At 33.5% G+C, this 17,194-nt stretch overlaps 1 protein-coding gene across 8 annotated transcripts in view; it reads left to right on the forward strand.

The window, feature by feature from the left end:
- The window catches only part of EPHA6 (EPH receptor A6), a 955,687-nt gene that overhangs the window by 653,726 nt on the left and 284,767 nt on the right, over positions 1-17,194 (forward strand). For all 8 annotated transcript variants that reach the window (XM_034956977.2, XM_008975358.3, XM_055110176.1 and 5 more), the window contains one exon: positions 13,574-13,682. In XM_034956977.2, the coding sequence (XP_034812868.2) occupies positions 13,574-13,682 (109 nt within the window). The remainder of the gene's footprint in view (positions 1-13,573; positions 13,683-17,194) is intronic.

Raw genomic sequence — 17,194 nt, forward strand, 5'->3', positions numbered from 1 at the left:
TTCTTCTCCTGATATTTTATTTTTTATACCCATGAATTTACTATTAAGATAGTTAGCTAGTTTTGGTGTTAGTTTTTGTTTAATTTATATAGGTGACATAAAAGGAGGAGTGGAATTCCCCAAGGTATGTTGACCTCCCACGGCTTAAGCACTGGACAATTTGACTCAGCTGAAGAAACTCCACGTTTTGACTTCTGAGATACCAAATCTTAGTGAGCACAGTAGGCAAGTCAGGGGGCCTCCATTAGGCCCATTCCAGCAATATCACCTTGTAGATCCAGAACTACTGTCTCTACTGTTTCTATGGTAATCAAATTACTTAGAAGTTGGCCTACTTTTCTTTTAAACACTTAACACATCAAATGTCTCAGTGCAAACAGACAACATAGGACAGTGGTTAGAAGCTCAAACTCAGGAATTGGACTATCTGTAAGTAAATTCTGGTTCTGTCCTTTCTAACTATGTGACTATGTGCAAGTTAATTAGCCTTTTTGTGCCTCAGTTTCTCCATCTATTAAATGTAGGTAATAATACTACCATTTCTTATGATTATTTTGAAGACTAAATGAGTTAACATATGTGTTTAGAACTATGGAGAACACATAAAACATGTTTTTTAATATGATAATTACTACCCTTCTTCTGAGGGAAACTCCGCTGAGTTCAGGATGATTTTTTGGACCATCCTGTGCGGTCAATCAGCTGCTACTCCCCTACGTAAAGAAAAAAGGAAATAATTAAAAAGAAGAATGTAATTCTGGCAAAAGACCTTTTGTAGGACAGCCTCTGTGGAATCCTCCTCTGTTTTCAAATGGAAATGAGAAGACTTATGTATCATAGCCACCTACTCCACTACAAATTTTTTAAAATTAAAATAATAGCCATCTCATGAATTTCCTTGCACAGAAATAAGCAACTTACCCGAAAACAAGCTTAGCTATATATTGAAAATGATATTTTTGGCTCAGAATAGGTATTAGGTATGTTATCACTTCTTGAATATAAACACAGAATATCTTGCTTGAAGAAGGATTTTACTTTTCAAATTATTGGATAGACACAGTTTTGAAAATATTTGAACTTGAATAAAATCACATTTTGTTTACTGAGCATAATAACTGAAAAGAAGGCTACTCCATTCTTTTCTAACTTATTCCAAGTTATCTGACAGACAAACAGAGCACCATGTAGGAACACACCAAAAAGACTTGGGGCTTTCTAATTACCTTTGGCACGTGCCTCCTTTTTCTGTCACGTTCTGTGCTGCAGCTCAGAATGCCTTTGAATCCTTGTGAATCTTTGACAACTACTTATTGTTTAACAGAATAGTCCCAAACATATATATAACTAATTTAAGTTATTAATGTCACTCAATAGAGATGAGAGAAATACAAGAATAGTCCAAATTTCATGTTTTAAACAAAAAAAGATGAATTTTAAAAAATTATTATTGTACTTTAAGTTCTTCAGTACATGTGCACAATGTGCAGGTTCATTACATATGTATACGTGTGCCATGTTGGTGTGGCACCCATTAACTCGTCATTTACATTAGGTATATCTCCTAATGCTTTTTTAAGCAGTAAGTAGCACGACTTTCCCCATGTATATAATAACATATCTAAATTGGTTTTAATTTTTATAGGGATGCTTTCTCAGAGGACTAAACAGAGGAATAGTGATTTTTTATCTGCATGTCTCTTCTTCCTAAGAGCATTTGAGGCAGTTTAAAATGTATGCACAAAATGTTTAATAGATTAGAACTAAAATAGAAAATTAGGTCCATATACACAAGAGGGAACATAATCATTACTAGAGATGCACATGTATGTGCCATCTCTGCCTCTGAAATTTCCAGTAGCAGCCAGAGAATAGAAAAGTTATCATACGCTCATGAAGCACAAATGTTCTAAGAAAGATTTATAGAAGCCATTGAGGAAAATGGCCTCAAGCAGCTTTTTCAACAAATATAAAAGTTTTTTGTTTGTTTGTAAATGACATTTTCTGACTACAACCTTTGATAGAGCCAAGGTAAAGTTTCAATGATTGAAGATGATTTTTCCATGATGGGAGAAAGGAAGGTTACTTAATTCATTCCATGCACACAGACTTTAAGACAAACTATACCTAGGAAGTAAATGAAAGGAGTTACCTTTTAAATTTATTTTCTAAAAATTTTGTCTGTTAGCCAGGAACTTAAAATCAGAATAATCTAATAGGACCCTTTGATTGCAGATATCACATAAACCATGAGCTAGGTTAAGCAAAGAGGAATGAAGAAATGTCTCAGACTAGGCTTCAAAAAAGATTGAGACAAGAAACTGGAAAATTCTCCAAAGGAAAGACAGCTTTTATTCCTGATCCACACAGCCACCAATCTCTGTTTTGTGCTCTAAAGACTAGTTTTACCTGTGTTCATTTAGGAAAATATGTCTATGGCTTATAAATCACTGTCAACCATGCATGAAAATTGCCAAACTGATTGTGAATCCTAATCCCAAATTCCTGCAAGAGGGAATGTGGTTGGTCCAGTTTGGGTCAGGTCTCTGTCGGTAATCCAATGCATATGACTGGGTGACAGAGACAGGGAGAACAGTCTTCCAAACTCCTGCCCTGTGGGTGGAGGGAATGTGGTTGGTCCAGTTTGGGTCAGGTCTCTGTCGGTAATCCAATGCATATGACTGGGTGACAGAGACAGGGAGAACAGTCTTCCAAACTCCTGCCCTGTGGGTGGAGGGAGTTTTCAGAGACCGGGCTGAACAGATACCTCAGAGGATGTTTACTAAGAATTTTGAGGTTGGTCTTTAATGAGTGCTTAGAATGTAAATTTTCTACTTTCATATCAATAGATGATACAAATGGTACAAAAATACGGTGAAGCAATAGAGAAATCCTTCCACTATAAATGTTGAGAAGCCCAACCAGTATTTTTGCAAAAGTGAAAATAAAACCTCTCCATGTTTACACTAAAATGGGCTGCAGGCAAAGCAAAGATTGTCCTTAGGAAGCAGATTTGAATCTGCCCCCACCATTAGATATACTCTAGATTGAGAGTTCAGAGTCCTCCACCACAGGATACTGGAAAAAAGATGATTCTGGCCTGGAAATTTTTCAAAGCAGGTATTGTTGCAAGTCATCAAAAAAAAACCCGAGGAGTAATGCTCCCATGGAAAAAGTTATATTGAACTGTGTAGCTCTGCACTATGCTTTCCTGGATAAGCTATAGAAAAAATATGCATGTACAAAATGGAAATATCTTGTCTCATTGTGTGAAGTTTTGATCAATTGCCTTTCGTCTGCCAAAGAAAATGATTTTCAATTTGATAAAGTTGGTGATGCTCAATTCTTTCTGGCAGCAGTAGGATAGCAGAATTATTTGTATCCTGAAGTTAATTCTAGTTGTTGAAAATTACACCCATATCATCAGCATGTAGGAAGATGCTTATCTCTCTACCTGCCATGTTGGCAAATACCCTGTTTGTCTAAAATCAGTGCCATATTGTGAAGATACTAGTTAAAAATTAATAAATAAAACACAATACTGTTTTTATATTACATGACAAGGTGAATGGATATGTCAGGAAATGTTCCCTTTCATTTCAGTTTTAGAAAGATATTTATTCCCACATTTGTAGATCCTAATATTAAGCTTCATTTTTTACTTAACTCAATTCCCTAGGCAATGAAGTCAAAATTTTGTGAAAAAATCAATATGCATAGGTAAACAATCTTATTTTCTTCAAAATAATAGTAGTAAATAGTAGGGCAATACTGTGCCAAAAACCTTGCTGCTAATACGAATTATTTAACTTGGAGACCTCACACACATGGCTTAAGGAGAAGCAGGGTGTAAATAATTGAAGAGATGCTGAAAAAATTGATGGAGCCATAGTTTTGTGCTACCATGGGGCCTTTTTAAAATAGAATAGTCTCCCATTGAATCTCTCCAGAATTAATCCTGATGATTGATTAGAGGTTGTTTGAGGTAAATAGTTTGGTGTTCTTCAGAACAGGCTTCAAACAATGATCCAAAAGCTTCCCTTAGAACTTACTCACTTTCAGGAGATGGTTAAATGAGTTTTGGCATAAAGCAATAGCAGGTCCTAAAAGAAATATACTTGGGTCCATAACGCTAAGAAAAATTGGCACCTGGCATTGATGGTTAGCCGTGCTTCCATAAATAGTTCTACTGATGCCAAATAAAGGACAACTGTAGCCTCAAATTCATGTTACCATCAACTGTGAAAATTGACTAAAAACCTTCCACAGGAATTTAGCTCCAGTATTTTGGTGATAATTAGTTTATAATTAGATAGGTTTCAATTAAGCAAATTATTTCACATTCTAACATGTTGTCTTGCTAAACTTGCCAGAAATGTTGTCTGCCCATTTGTTTTTTTTTTCTTTCTTTGTTTTTGCATCCATGCAATTTTTATTAAATTGATACATGAGACCCATTAGATATAGGGCAGACAGGACTGATTTCCCCCCAAAACTATCCATCTATTAAAGAAAAATAAATTGGAATATCTCCTGGCATATATGTTAGTCATTCTGTAGAAAAAGGTTGTTTTAGAAAGGTAAGCACATTTCCACTCCATTTCACCCTACACTTCCAATCCTATCCATCCAGTTACCAGGCAAACAGACTTGGGAGGCTGTGTTTATCATCAAAATCAAAAGACAACAGTAAAGTTAGATAGAAAACATTCCACTCAAGCAACATAATAAACAATGAGAAGTAACTATACCTAGTTTGGATATATAAAGTCCTGCATCGCCCTGCCCCATATCAGCATTTACATCCAGTCTAATTATTTTCTCTTGGTTCATTATATTCCATAGGACTCTCCATTTCAAGTGACAAAACTGTACTGGCTTAATGAAAAGTGGGCCTTTATTGCCTCATGTAACTGAAAAGTCAAAGGGGTAGTGTGAGGGTCAGGCCAAATCCAGGCTCTCCAATGATGTCTTCAATGATGTCTCAGTCTCAGTTCTGTTTCCTTCTCTGATGGGTTTGTCTTCAGTATTCTCATGTATTTGCAAGGGTTTATGTCTCTGGTAAAAATGGCAATTTTCATTAAACTAACATCTGCATATACCCTATTCTAGAATCTGAATATTAATAGTAACTTGAGAAAAACTCAAGCATGCTGACTGGAGTCAGTTTCAGTTTAAATTATTATGACCTCTTCCTTGCCTATCTCTCCAAATTCCTCTTGTGCATATTGGTATGTGTCCCAGGCATCTCAAAGTACGTATAAACTCCTGAAGATGTTGTGCTATTTGTACCTTCGTAGTATTTTTGATGTTTCCTCAAGCCACAGTGTCCAATATCTACTCACCATGTTGGTGACTTGCAGATTTCTTCGAATCATTCCAGATTTAATTTAAGAATTACCTTCTTTATAATCTTCCTATGATTTCTTCTGTGGAGATTACCACTCTCCCCCTCTTGTCCTGTGACCTTCACACATACCTCCATTCTAGCACCAATGTTTCTGTATTACAACTAAGATCTGCATCTCTATGTCTCTCACTAAAGAGAAACGCTATGAGGAAATCACACTTCAGTTTTCTTCATCTCCCCAAGCTCTATATCACAGTGCTTAGCAAATGGTATTTTTGTTGTTATTGAGTGAATAATGAGTTGGTGAATGAGAATTTCCTCAAGAAATTATTTAGATTTTTTTCTAAATAATTCTGTGTTTTTAAAATCATTTTCTTTAAATATTTTTTCTATGAAAAATAGACTCCAAATAAATCTAAGTTTATACAGTTCATACAACTTACGAAATTTGTGATCCCTAATGATTATCCATTTCATTACAAAGCTCTTTATCTCAAACCACAGTAACTGTTATATTAAGAAGCTATAACCCCAAGTGCATAGATATGCTCACCAATGTGCAAATATCTACTATTAATATTATGGCACATGGTGAATAGTATTTAAAATTGAACATCATTGGTTCCAGGTCAGTGATCCAGGGAAGTTGTGAAATCCTATTTTACACTGGATCTTAAAAGACTTTTTAAAGGATGAAAGATATATGCATGAAGATATAAATATTCTTTGAGAAAAATGTTCTCAAGACCTATCTCAACTGCCAGTAACGATATGAAATACAGACAATTACAAATTACATCTTTGACATTTAGGATGTTGACCGTAGTTTCAGGTGTTTAAATGTCTCAATCATTTTCTTTGTTCTTTGAAATTTGTTACATGAAGGCTACCTATGGTAAGGCATCTTGACCATTCATTAATGAACACAAGAATCTCTTAAAATAAAAAAAGTCAGAAAATACTTCATTATGCTGCGCTATTTGCCTCTGCTTCTGCCTCTCCATTAAATTGTACCAAAATCACATTTTCCAATTATTCCTGTGTCATTTGGCATTTTTACCTGACAAGTAAATTGAGGTCATCAGGAAGAGTGAATCTCAAAATCTTTGGTGTTTCAGTGTAGCCACAGTTTGATATACTGAATTGTATTGTTTCTGGAGAAGTGGCAGAGGAGTAGAAGAAGGCACAGCTATGAAATCACTTTCTAAAAAAAAAAAAAAAGTATGATCCCTGCTAAGGGTCTCTGCTTCAACAGAAATGATCCATGAGGTTTGTTTCCATCCAGCTGAGAAATCAGTAATCAGCTTACTTGAATGGAAAAAAGAAACTCTTGTCATTCTCTTTTATTTCTAATCTTAGAGATACTTTTCCTTTGGGTAGATAGCATCAAATATTGAATGAATGTAAAAGAAAGATATCAGTATAATACTAAGTTGACTATTTTTACTTTTTTTCAAAGCCTAGGCAGGGATATTTAGGAAAAAGAAATTTACCCACATTATTTTCTATTAATTTACCTCTGTACATACTGATTTACAAAATACAAATATGTAAGGGAATGTAATGTAAAATTACAGCGTGTTTAAGCATTACTATTGACACACAAATCAAGTAAGAAAACTGTTCTTTAGCCAAGGGCATTTTATCCTTATATTTAGAATGTGATTTTTATCTCTTTTTCACAAACAATACACATATATTAATACCTATACTATGTATGGCTTATGCTAATCCCTTGTTATATAGAAAGTTGAAACATATTACTCTGCCCTCAAGAGGCTTGTAGTAGAGATGAGTCAAAAAACTGAAACTCTCAGGAAATGAATCATTTCGATAATTTAAGTTTTTGGCCAGGGTTTAATCTTAGAAGTATTATTTTTATAACTTTATAATAGTTTGGAGGCAAACGTTTTTTAATCATGCATCCCCAAACTCTTGTCCTTTCAAATAAAATATATTGGACTTATCTCAGTATTTTCTAATTAATATCGAATGATCATATGAAGGTATTGAGTTATAAAACATAGTGAATTATTTGATGCTCCTTGAATTTTGTAGGGCTATTTGATCCTAAACTCCTGGCTCCTGACTACACTTTGGAATCTTGTGTCAGATTTTCAGTTTTTCCACCTCTTCCATCAGTCTGACTAGCAGTGTGCAATTCTTTTCAACTCTCTCTTTGTAGATGCCTCCCCAACCTATCTTCTAATCTGTTGCCTACTACACTATTTTATGAACTTGGAAATCAATAAATATATGTGAAGTAAAACTGTGAGGTATCAAAGCTGTTTTATAGTATGTGGACCTCAGTCAGATGCCTTTCTAGAGAATCTTTTTTATTTGTTTTTGTCTTGCTTTCTATCGTTCAACTAAATCACATAATTGAGCCTGCTGTCTAGCTGATTTCAAATACATGTGATAATATGGGTACCTGAACTAAGAAAATACGGTGGGAGTTGGAGAGAATGAGAAAGAATCTAAGAAATACTTTAAAATTATAAGGGACAGGACTGATCAACTTGGAAGGAGAAGGAGAGAACTGGATGAGGGCTGAGTCCAAGGTTTCTTGCCTGAACATCTCTGAGAATGGGACATGGGAAAGGGATGATTTTACCTTCTAGGCAATGGGAAATGTTCTCAATATTTTAAAATGTTATTATGAAGAATAATTACGTCCATATAACGTGGATGGATTGTGAAGAGATACTGTGGAAAGGCAACCTAATAGCAAATGATGAAACTAGTCTACTCCTGTGGGGCTGAAGCCTCACAGTAGGCTGTGTCACTGGTAATAGAGGCAGGATGAAAAACTTGACTCTGGACTTGGAGTTGTAGGAAAATGCAAAATCAAGGATAACCCTATGCTTTCAAACCCACGTGGCCCAAATGATAACAATATCATCTACAAAGTCACAAGTTTATGTTCATCTAGAAGATATGTTTCCTCAGCTTTCATTTGTATCTCATACTCTTCTGTCTGCATGAGAATGTGGTGTTGAGAATGTGCAGATTAATTAATCTCCATTATGTGTTGCTAAATGCTCATAAAGTTAAGTCAATTCTGATTTCTATACATGATCTGAGAGGAGAATTTTCCTGTATTGGTTGTCCATAAACTTTAAAACTAATTTACTGGGTATCATCAATTCATGGCTTTGTTGAGATTTGTGCTATGCTTAAAGAAATCATTCTGGTGAAATGATGAAGACAATTTATTTCACTGAGCAGCATTTTTTGTGAGATGCTTTATTTAAAAATTCATATTAACTACTGTCTTCAATAACTTTAAAAATATGTTCATAACAGAAAAGAATTAACTTTAAAAATATTTTCCACAGAAAATGACACAGAATACAAATAACAGATTTTACTTTGAAATGTAAATATAAACTAGAATAATCTTGATTACAGGGAGACAAAATCATATGCCTCCATAGAAGAAAATTCTTCGGTTAAAAATAGCCAAATTGCCTTTCTCCGACACTTTCCTAAAGATATGAAATCTCTTTTTTAAGTATTTAGATTCCAAGTAAAGCATTTCACTTTTTTTTTCTTTAGATGGAAACAAACCACACTTAATAATGTCATCACAACTTACGCCAAACGCTGTTGCTCAGTTACAATTTTGCAATTCTTTTTGGATAATTGCTTCCTCTTAAGGAAGTATACTTCTTCCCAAATCATAGAATGAAATATATCATTTTAATATATTTATCTTTGTCCAAGAATACAACCTAACAATTAAACAAAGGATCATTTCCAATCAGTGAGTCACAAATAAATTTTATTTTACACTATGGATTTCAGAGTGGTTCTTTTTAGGGACAAGTTTGCTTTCAACAGATGCCACTTATGTGAGTAAATGATACATTTTTCTCCTACAAAACTAACGAGAAGGTTCTGCTCAGGATTGAAAAAACTGAATGGATAATGCTATAGACAAGTTTTCATAACAGAGACATTTGTAGCTATACTGTATTTTAGTGGAATCCATTTGGCAGGTAATTTCATGGTTTGCTTATTTGTTTCTTTAAGTGTCTATTTAAATAAACCAAACTAATGAGATCTCTAGCCAAGGAGGTGATCATCCTGTTCCTCCTCTTACTTCTTCCAACACATTACATTTTCCCAAATTCCCTGTCAGCTCACTCACTGCCAGAGGCTGCTTATTCTTTTCCAACACCGTTCAGTTTCCCTTTTGTAACAATAATTACTTCTGTAATTTCTTATTCAGTGTCTGTCTTCCCCACTGAACTGAAAATCCATGAGCACAGTAACTGTGTTTTGTTCATCACTGTATACCCTGTGTCTATGTTAGTGCCTAGCATAAACTAGTTGCTCAATAAATATTAATTGAATGAACTAATAAATTCTTAACCTTAGACTCATATTTCTGAGCTTTGGTCCACTCAACTTGGTAAAATGTAGCAGTCTGAATTCCCTAGTAGCTTCTACCTCCCAGAAAGCATTGTCTCCAAGCACACAGAGTAATTGGATTTTTCTGATTAGTGTTGGGTACACTCTCTTCACGTACATTGTATAGCTACACTGATGGTAAATCTTCCTCACATATCAAGGGAAGGGTGGGAATGTGGATTACTCCTGACCTTTTCTTACCAGAACCATCCAGTGCAAATAATTATTCAACCCACTCACTCAAGGGAATATTTACTACCATGTAGGCTGGACACTGTATTGGTTTCCTAGGACTGTTGAAACAGATTATCACTAAGTCAATGGCTTAAAACAATATATCACAGCTCTGGAGACCAAAAGCATGCTCCCTCCAAAGTTTCTAAGAGAGACTTCTTCCTTTTCTCTTCTTGCTTCTGGTGTCTTATTCTTTGGCTTGTGGGTTGCATAACTCATCTCTGCCTTTGTCTTTACATGTGTCTTTACATGGCCTTCTCGTCTTTGTCTTCTCCACTTTTCTCTCTCATAAGGACACTTGTCATTGGATATGGGACAACCTGTTTAATCCAGGATAATCAAGTTTCTTAATTACACCTGCAAATTCCTTTTTTGAGAGGAGGGGGAAAGGCTGTCACCATTCACCCCACTATGGATATCATAGTGAATATAGTTCCTGCTCTCATTGAATTTGAAATCAAATGAGAAAGACAGATTATAAAAAGTAATTTCAATAAAATGTGATGGTTTTATTGGTAGAAATCTTTTAAGGGTCTTGGGGAACATGTGTCTGGGGACCTACCCAAATCTAAACAACCAGAAAAAAAAGTGCTTCCCAAATGATAAGATATTCATGTAGGAGTGATTAGAAATTGACCAGATATTAAGAGTTTGGCTCATTCAAGGACTTGGAAGAAATTCAGTATGCTTAAAGAATGATAAGATGTATCTGAAGACATACGCTAGAGCCATTTGTAGACAGCTTTGATAACAAAGTTAAGGGCCTTGTAGTTTATCCTGAGATGATGAAGTCAGAGCTCTGTGATGGACCAACACTAATATGATAAAACGCAAAAATTATCCCCATCAGGACCAAGCTCCTGAGTGTTTTTATTTCCATATGGCAAATCTTGTTCTTTCCACTATTTTGTTGCAGGCTGCATGGGTAACACAATATCATAGTACAATTGCTCTGAAAGATTGTGACAAGAATGTTTAATTCAACATTATCATTTTACAGACATGAAATCAAGTTCAAGCAAGGCTATGATTGTTGTAGGGTAACCAAAACCGCTAGATCTAGTTAGTTCTTCTGTTAGGAAAAATGGTGGTTTAAAGTACTGGCAATTGCTTGGGCTTGGAGATCGGCAAAAAGAAGTTGGATTGCCGGCTTTCCCTTGACAAGATATGTAACCTTGAGAAAGTAATATAACTGTTTCAACTAGGAATGATAATAGTACCTACCTATCAAGACCATTGTGAAGATAATTTTGATAATGAATTGACGCTCATAGTTTCCTATTAAATAAATAATGACTGTTGTTCTTGTTGAAGATGATAATGTTGATGAGGTTTTTATAATCATCCCAGCCTCACAATCTATAGCATTTTACTCCCAGTATAATAGTGTTTCTTTAAATACTCTTATTAGAAAATAAGAGTATTTAACATATTTATTTTCTAATAAGAGTATTTAACATATTTTATTCTCCACAGAGGAGTGTTTACAGTTCCTAAGTTTAAGAAACAATTATGCAGGAATATGCATTTTTCAAAGGGTCATAACTTAAGATTGTTATCCAATTAAAATTTTAATTAAAACAAAGTTTATAAATGTAATAACAAGTGTGCAGAAGGAGACATATTTGTAGAATTAGCAGTTTAGTCAGTAATTATGTATGTAAAACAACACCATTTTTTATAACAAAGTAATCTGATTTTCAAAAGGCATCCAATTACAAAATCTCCCTCTGAATTTTGGACTCAACAAATTATAGCTACCTAACTACTATGAAACTATATGCCCCTGATTCAAAATTCTTGAATTATGCTATATATTTTACAGATACAACAGTTTTTAAGTAAATAATGTTTTTTGGGTAAATGCCATCTGCTTTATCTTCAAAAGATAATGCTTTCTAGAACAACTATTTCTTACATTTTTGTTATTCAATAACTTTCAGTGAGAAAATGTGACATTTTAGAGCACAACATTCATTCCCATGATATCGGTGCTATTTTGAAGATTAGGAAATTCAATGAAGACCTAATAAAAAACCTTCAGTACATTATTTATTGGATAAGATGCAACTATTTAACTTGTCTCTGCACAGATTATGAGTGAAAACTTAACATTGTAGTACATTGCTTGAAAATGTCTTGATTAAATCATAGTGACTAAGTTCTAAGATTTAATACATTTATCTTACTGAAAACTGAACATAAATGACTTCAACTCTTTTGTTTTTATTTACATTTAGATTTTTTTAAAAGTCTCTAAAGTGCTGTGACTGGTTTCTTACTGACTTGACAATAGTGTTGAAGGCTTAGACATTCTGTTGTAGATATGTCATTTTTATGAGAATGCTATTACTCTGGATATGAATTTGCACATAATATACTGCATACTCAATTCCCAGAAAAAGATCTACTTCTGTGGAAGCTGTAAAATACTCAAGTTTAATAAATTATTATGTTAGAGACTTCTGCAGTTTGCTTCTCAGTTATATATTTTATTTGATCCAATTTTCTCCAATAGCTGATAAGATTAATAGATATTATTTATTTTCAGTAGTCAAAATAAAAAACAAGTTTAATTTAAGGAACATTAAGAGACTGATTGATTTGGTTTTTTAGAATATTGATGATTAACTGAATTATTACTACAAGTTATAGTAAAAAAAATGGAGAAATGAGACAAAACCCTGAAAGACTGAATTCTGGTCATAGTTCTATGTGGGCTTGGGCAATTTCTTTAATTTTTCTGTGCTTCTGTTTTCTTACCTCTATTATTAAGGAATTGCCTATTCCAGTCATTGAAAATTATATTTGATTAAAGCATTATTAATATAAAAAATTAGAAGTGCTAATAAATTAATTTAAATGATATATGTTAAAAGATTCCCGGAAGATTAGTAAAACATGCAGCTCATGTGCTTTTAAGAGACAGTTTTATGAATGAAAGAAGGAACATGTTGCTACCATATATAATCTGGTCTTTTCTTCAAAAAAGGAAGCTTTTAAATATCATTTTTCCAATTATTGCTGATTAAACATCTAAGCACCCATTATGTATATCCTCGTGCTGTGGAGGTGAGAATCCACAATTTTAGTGTTTGAATTAAGTTCTGTGAAGTATAAAGAACATCATTCTTAAAAGGAATTATACAGTAGTCTTTCAACTTTGTGAAAACAGATATCAAAACAGTCTATAAATCCTGGTCTATTGGCCAGTGTTTAAGAGGAAATACAGTGAGCAATTACATAAAACAATTCTTTAGCCTATCTGCTGATTTAGTTTTACAGCACATACTTAATCTTAAAATAAGGGGTACTAAGAATTCATCTACTTTATTGATCTTTTTTGAAGAAAGAGGAGAGGTTTATGTTGTGGGTTATGGCCCCAACTCTTCAGCCCTGAGTCAAAACTCATTTATTTTGGGTTTGCTTCATATGTGTCAAATACTGAAATAAAGGCCAAATATACTGGGCTTGGCATCCGTTATTGCATTTTCTAGTGTAAACTAAATTGTAAAATGGTTTTAATAGTGAAATGTCACCCAGGGAAATTTTAATATTGTATCTCTGTTTCAGCTTCTGACATGGCAGCAGAACAAGGACAGATTCTCGTGATAGCCACCGCCGCTGTTGGCGGATTCACTCTCCTCGTCATCCTCACTTTATTCTTCTTGATCACTGGGAGGTAAATGAAACATACCATACTATTTCCAAGATTTATGAATAACCACTCTTTTTATACATTGCGTATTCAAATGCTTTTAGATATAACAAAGCACACCTGAGGTCGAGAGGGATCCCAGAAGAACCACTCTGACAGTGAACCATCATTAGTTCTCTGTTTCAACAGGTCCCTCAATATGGAAAGATCCGAAGATGACTAAAGCTGTTTGAAAGCTATGAATGATGAATTTACAGTCAATAAGTTACTCCGTATTTTTCCTTTACTATAATCAAATTACATCATAAAAAATAATTTTCTTAAAAAATATTTTAATGGAAAGTCAGAACAATTTATAGAAAAACTATAAACCTAGTGTTATAGAAATATAACATTTTGTCAATTAAATATTGAAACTGTCTATGTTAGAATTATATTAATTGGTTTTATAAATCCAATATTTCTATACTTCAAAGTAATTTGAATAAAATATAAACTAACAGTAAATTTAACATAGCAAAAGACCTAAATTTGAATCCTGACTAACTGGTCCAAGTGCTTCACCCTTCAGAACCTTAGCTTTCTATTTTTATACAGGTTTGATACAAAAGCATATTAAAACCATTTAATGACTTTTAAATAAATAGCATGAATACCATAATCCAGGTGCTGATAATACAGATGTGAATGAAGATAATATGTATAAAATTATATGAAAGAATAAATGTTATTTCTTACTTAATCCATGGTATTTGGCCAGGACTTTTTCCAGAAATCACAATATTTTATTCTCAGATCATTCTAACAAGAAGATAAAATAGCCTATCTAGATATCAATAGAGGCACAAAAGAATACCTCAACAGATTTTTTATAATCAGAAACACACATCTACTGCAATATTTCACTATCATGATTTAAAACTGCAAAAAGAATGTCAGCCAAACAGTACACACCCATGTTGACTCCAGCTAAAGTACACCAACCCTGCCAGAAAACACTGGTACCTCAGAAAGAGCAGAAATAATAAACAGCACCTTCAGTGAACCGAAAACACTATTTGTTTTTAAAACTCTGCTTAGGGACCAACATTTTATTAAAATTTAATCTACTTAAAATTACAGAGGTAATTTTAATACACATATGAAAAATTGTCTACAATTTTGACAGCACACCAAAAAGTATAGAACTTGACAAGTACTTTGCATGTATCAAATGTGGGTCCCTGACAAATATACAACTGCTATTCAGTAACAGTATATTAGATATAGTTGTAACAAACCTCCTTTTATAGAATTTACTGAGGAAAAAAGCAGCATGAATATTCTAATGTGGTTGAGTTAAAAATGATAACTTATTTGTGAAATTAAGTGGAAAGAAGGCACTTTACAACTATGTTTACTTAAGTTTTTCATGTATATAAACAGATATAGTAATGGTCTTAGAATTAAGAGAGAGTATTTGGGGGTCTCTAGTTTTGGGGGGTGATTAGCTGATAGAATAATGCTAGCTACAGTAACAAGGAAAAAAAACAGACATGAAAGAATGCAGGAAATAATGATAAATTCATCTTAATACAAGTACTAATTTGGGCACAACATGTTGCCACCATCAGGCACTGTTGTCCAGCATCCTCTTAGGACACTTTTCCTTTATTTTTAGGGCAAACCTCTGACAGCTAACTGCCATCATCAGAGCTTTGATATAGCTCATCTTTTATAGAGGACAGAAAGCAAATTTTGGAATCTCTAAACGAATTAACCATTAGGTTGTAGATTAAATGTTCAACACTGCAGCTTATCAAACATGGCCTACAAAAACTTGAATCACTAGCCAGAATGAAGTGATTATAAAAAATAAACAAAACCCCTAAACATCCGGGTGGAAGTCTAAGTTTTCTGAGAAAGATTAAAATTATTCCCATACTATTTTGGACTCTGGCAAAGAGAGGGATTACAAGACAGTTATGGTTAGAGAAAGAGAAAGAGAAAGAGAAAGAGAAAGAGAGAGGAAGGGAAGGGGAGGGGAGGGGAGGGGAGGAAGGGAAGGAAGGGAACGAGGAAAGGAAGGAGAGAAAGAGAGGAAGTTTCAGTGAGGGTTAATGGCGCAAGTTTAAAAAAGAAAGGAAAAAAGAAAATAAAAGTATTTTGTTGTATGTAAAGTCACAATGACAATTTGGTTAAGAAAATCAAATTGCCACTACTTTAGCTTTGCTACGTGTTTAGCAAACTTTATTAGGAAAATGTTAAATAGAAGAATAAAACTTACTGTATATTCCTTACCCTCTATAACATTAATGCTGCCCATGCATTTTGAACTGGGGTCACTGATATCTTTATAATACTCTAATTATCATGAAGTTATATACAATTTCAGGACAATCTGCTTTGGAGCCCAGAAAGTTTATTTAGTTATTAAAGTACAATGGCATTCCATTGTACTTTAAGGAGCTCTTAACTCCAAAGACACAAATTTATCATGTAACTATACTGTGAAAAAATAGGTATGATGGTTGATTTTGATTCAGAAATATTTTTGTTTTCCATTTTCAAAGTTTCTTTGAAGGAGGGAGTAATTTCCTTTTTTTATTATTATACTTTAAGTTCTAGGGTACATGTGCACACATATGTTTATGGAGGGAGTAATTTCTTAAATGTGATTTTATTTAACATCAGTATTACATTATTTACAATAGAAAATCCTCTGGACGTTTAAAAGAAATTTAATAATGATTCACTATATTGCAAAATTGAATACAGTTATATGTATCTTGTAGAACATGTTAAGGCCTTATTTTTTCATACAGTATTTCAGTAAACAGTGATTTAAATAGCACATACACATGTGGCAAAGCATTTCATTAAGGCATCAGAAAATATTTCCTTAACACATAAATATGACAAACACAAAAGAAAACATTTCAATCTTTGCAGGCTAAATAAGTATTGCCTAATAAACTTGAGAGTTGGGCTCAAATATTATCTTTATTTGGGTTTCCTGGAACAGAATAGAAATACCACTTAAAAGGAGAATTTAATGATGAAAAATTTGTGCTAAATTATTTTCAGCTTTCAGTTTCTATGTTTGCCAATTTATATTTCATTAGAAATTGCTTTAACATTCCATGCAATGAAGAGAACAATTTCAATTACATAAAATAGAAAAAAAATATTTTGAAGTATTGCTTAAGCACTTTGGTAGAGGAGCAGTCATTGGAAAATATTCTATGAAAACTGTAAGACATTTCTGAATAAATGCTCAACTTGCCATAGAATTCGAGGCAAAATTCCATTGAAAGACTGAATTATGTAACACAGACGTACTTTGTTTAGCCATTAGAAATTTGATAAACCATCAAATCATATGGATGTTGAAGAATTTACTCATATTGAAGAAATCTTGGGAGCATGGTTATCCAGAGGGAGACTAGAACATGCCTCTACCAAATTCCAAATATTAAAAAATAAAACTGCTGAACCATCCTGCTGTTCAGCATTGAAAATGGAAGACAGTTGTATACATTTCTGAAATTCTGACT

The sequence above is a fragment of the Pan paniscus genome, chromosome 2, assembly GCF_029289425.2.
Source record: "Pan paniscus chromosome 2, NHGRI_mPanPan1-v2.0_pri, whole genome shotgun sequence".
NCBI classification, from domain to species: domain Eukaryota; kingdom Metazoa; phylum Chordata; class Mammalia; order Primates; family Hominidae; genus Pan; species Pan paniscus.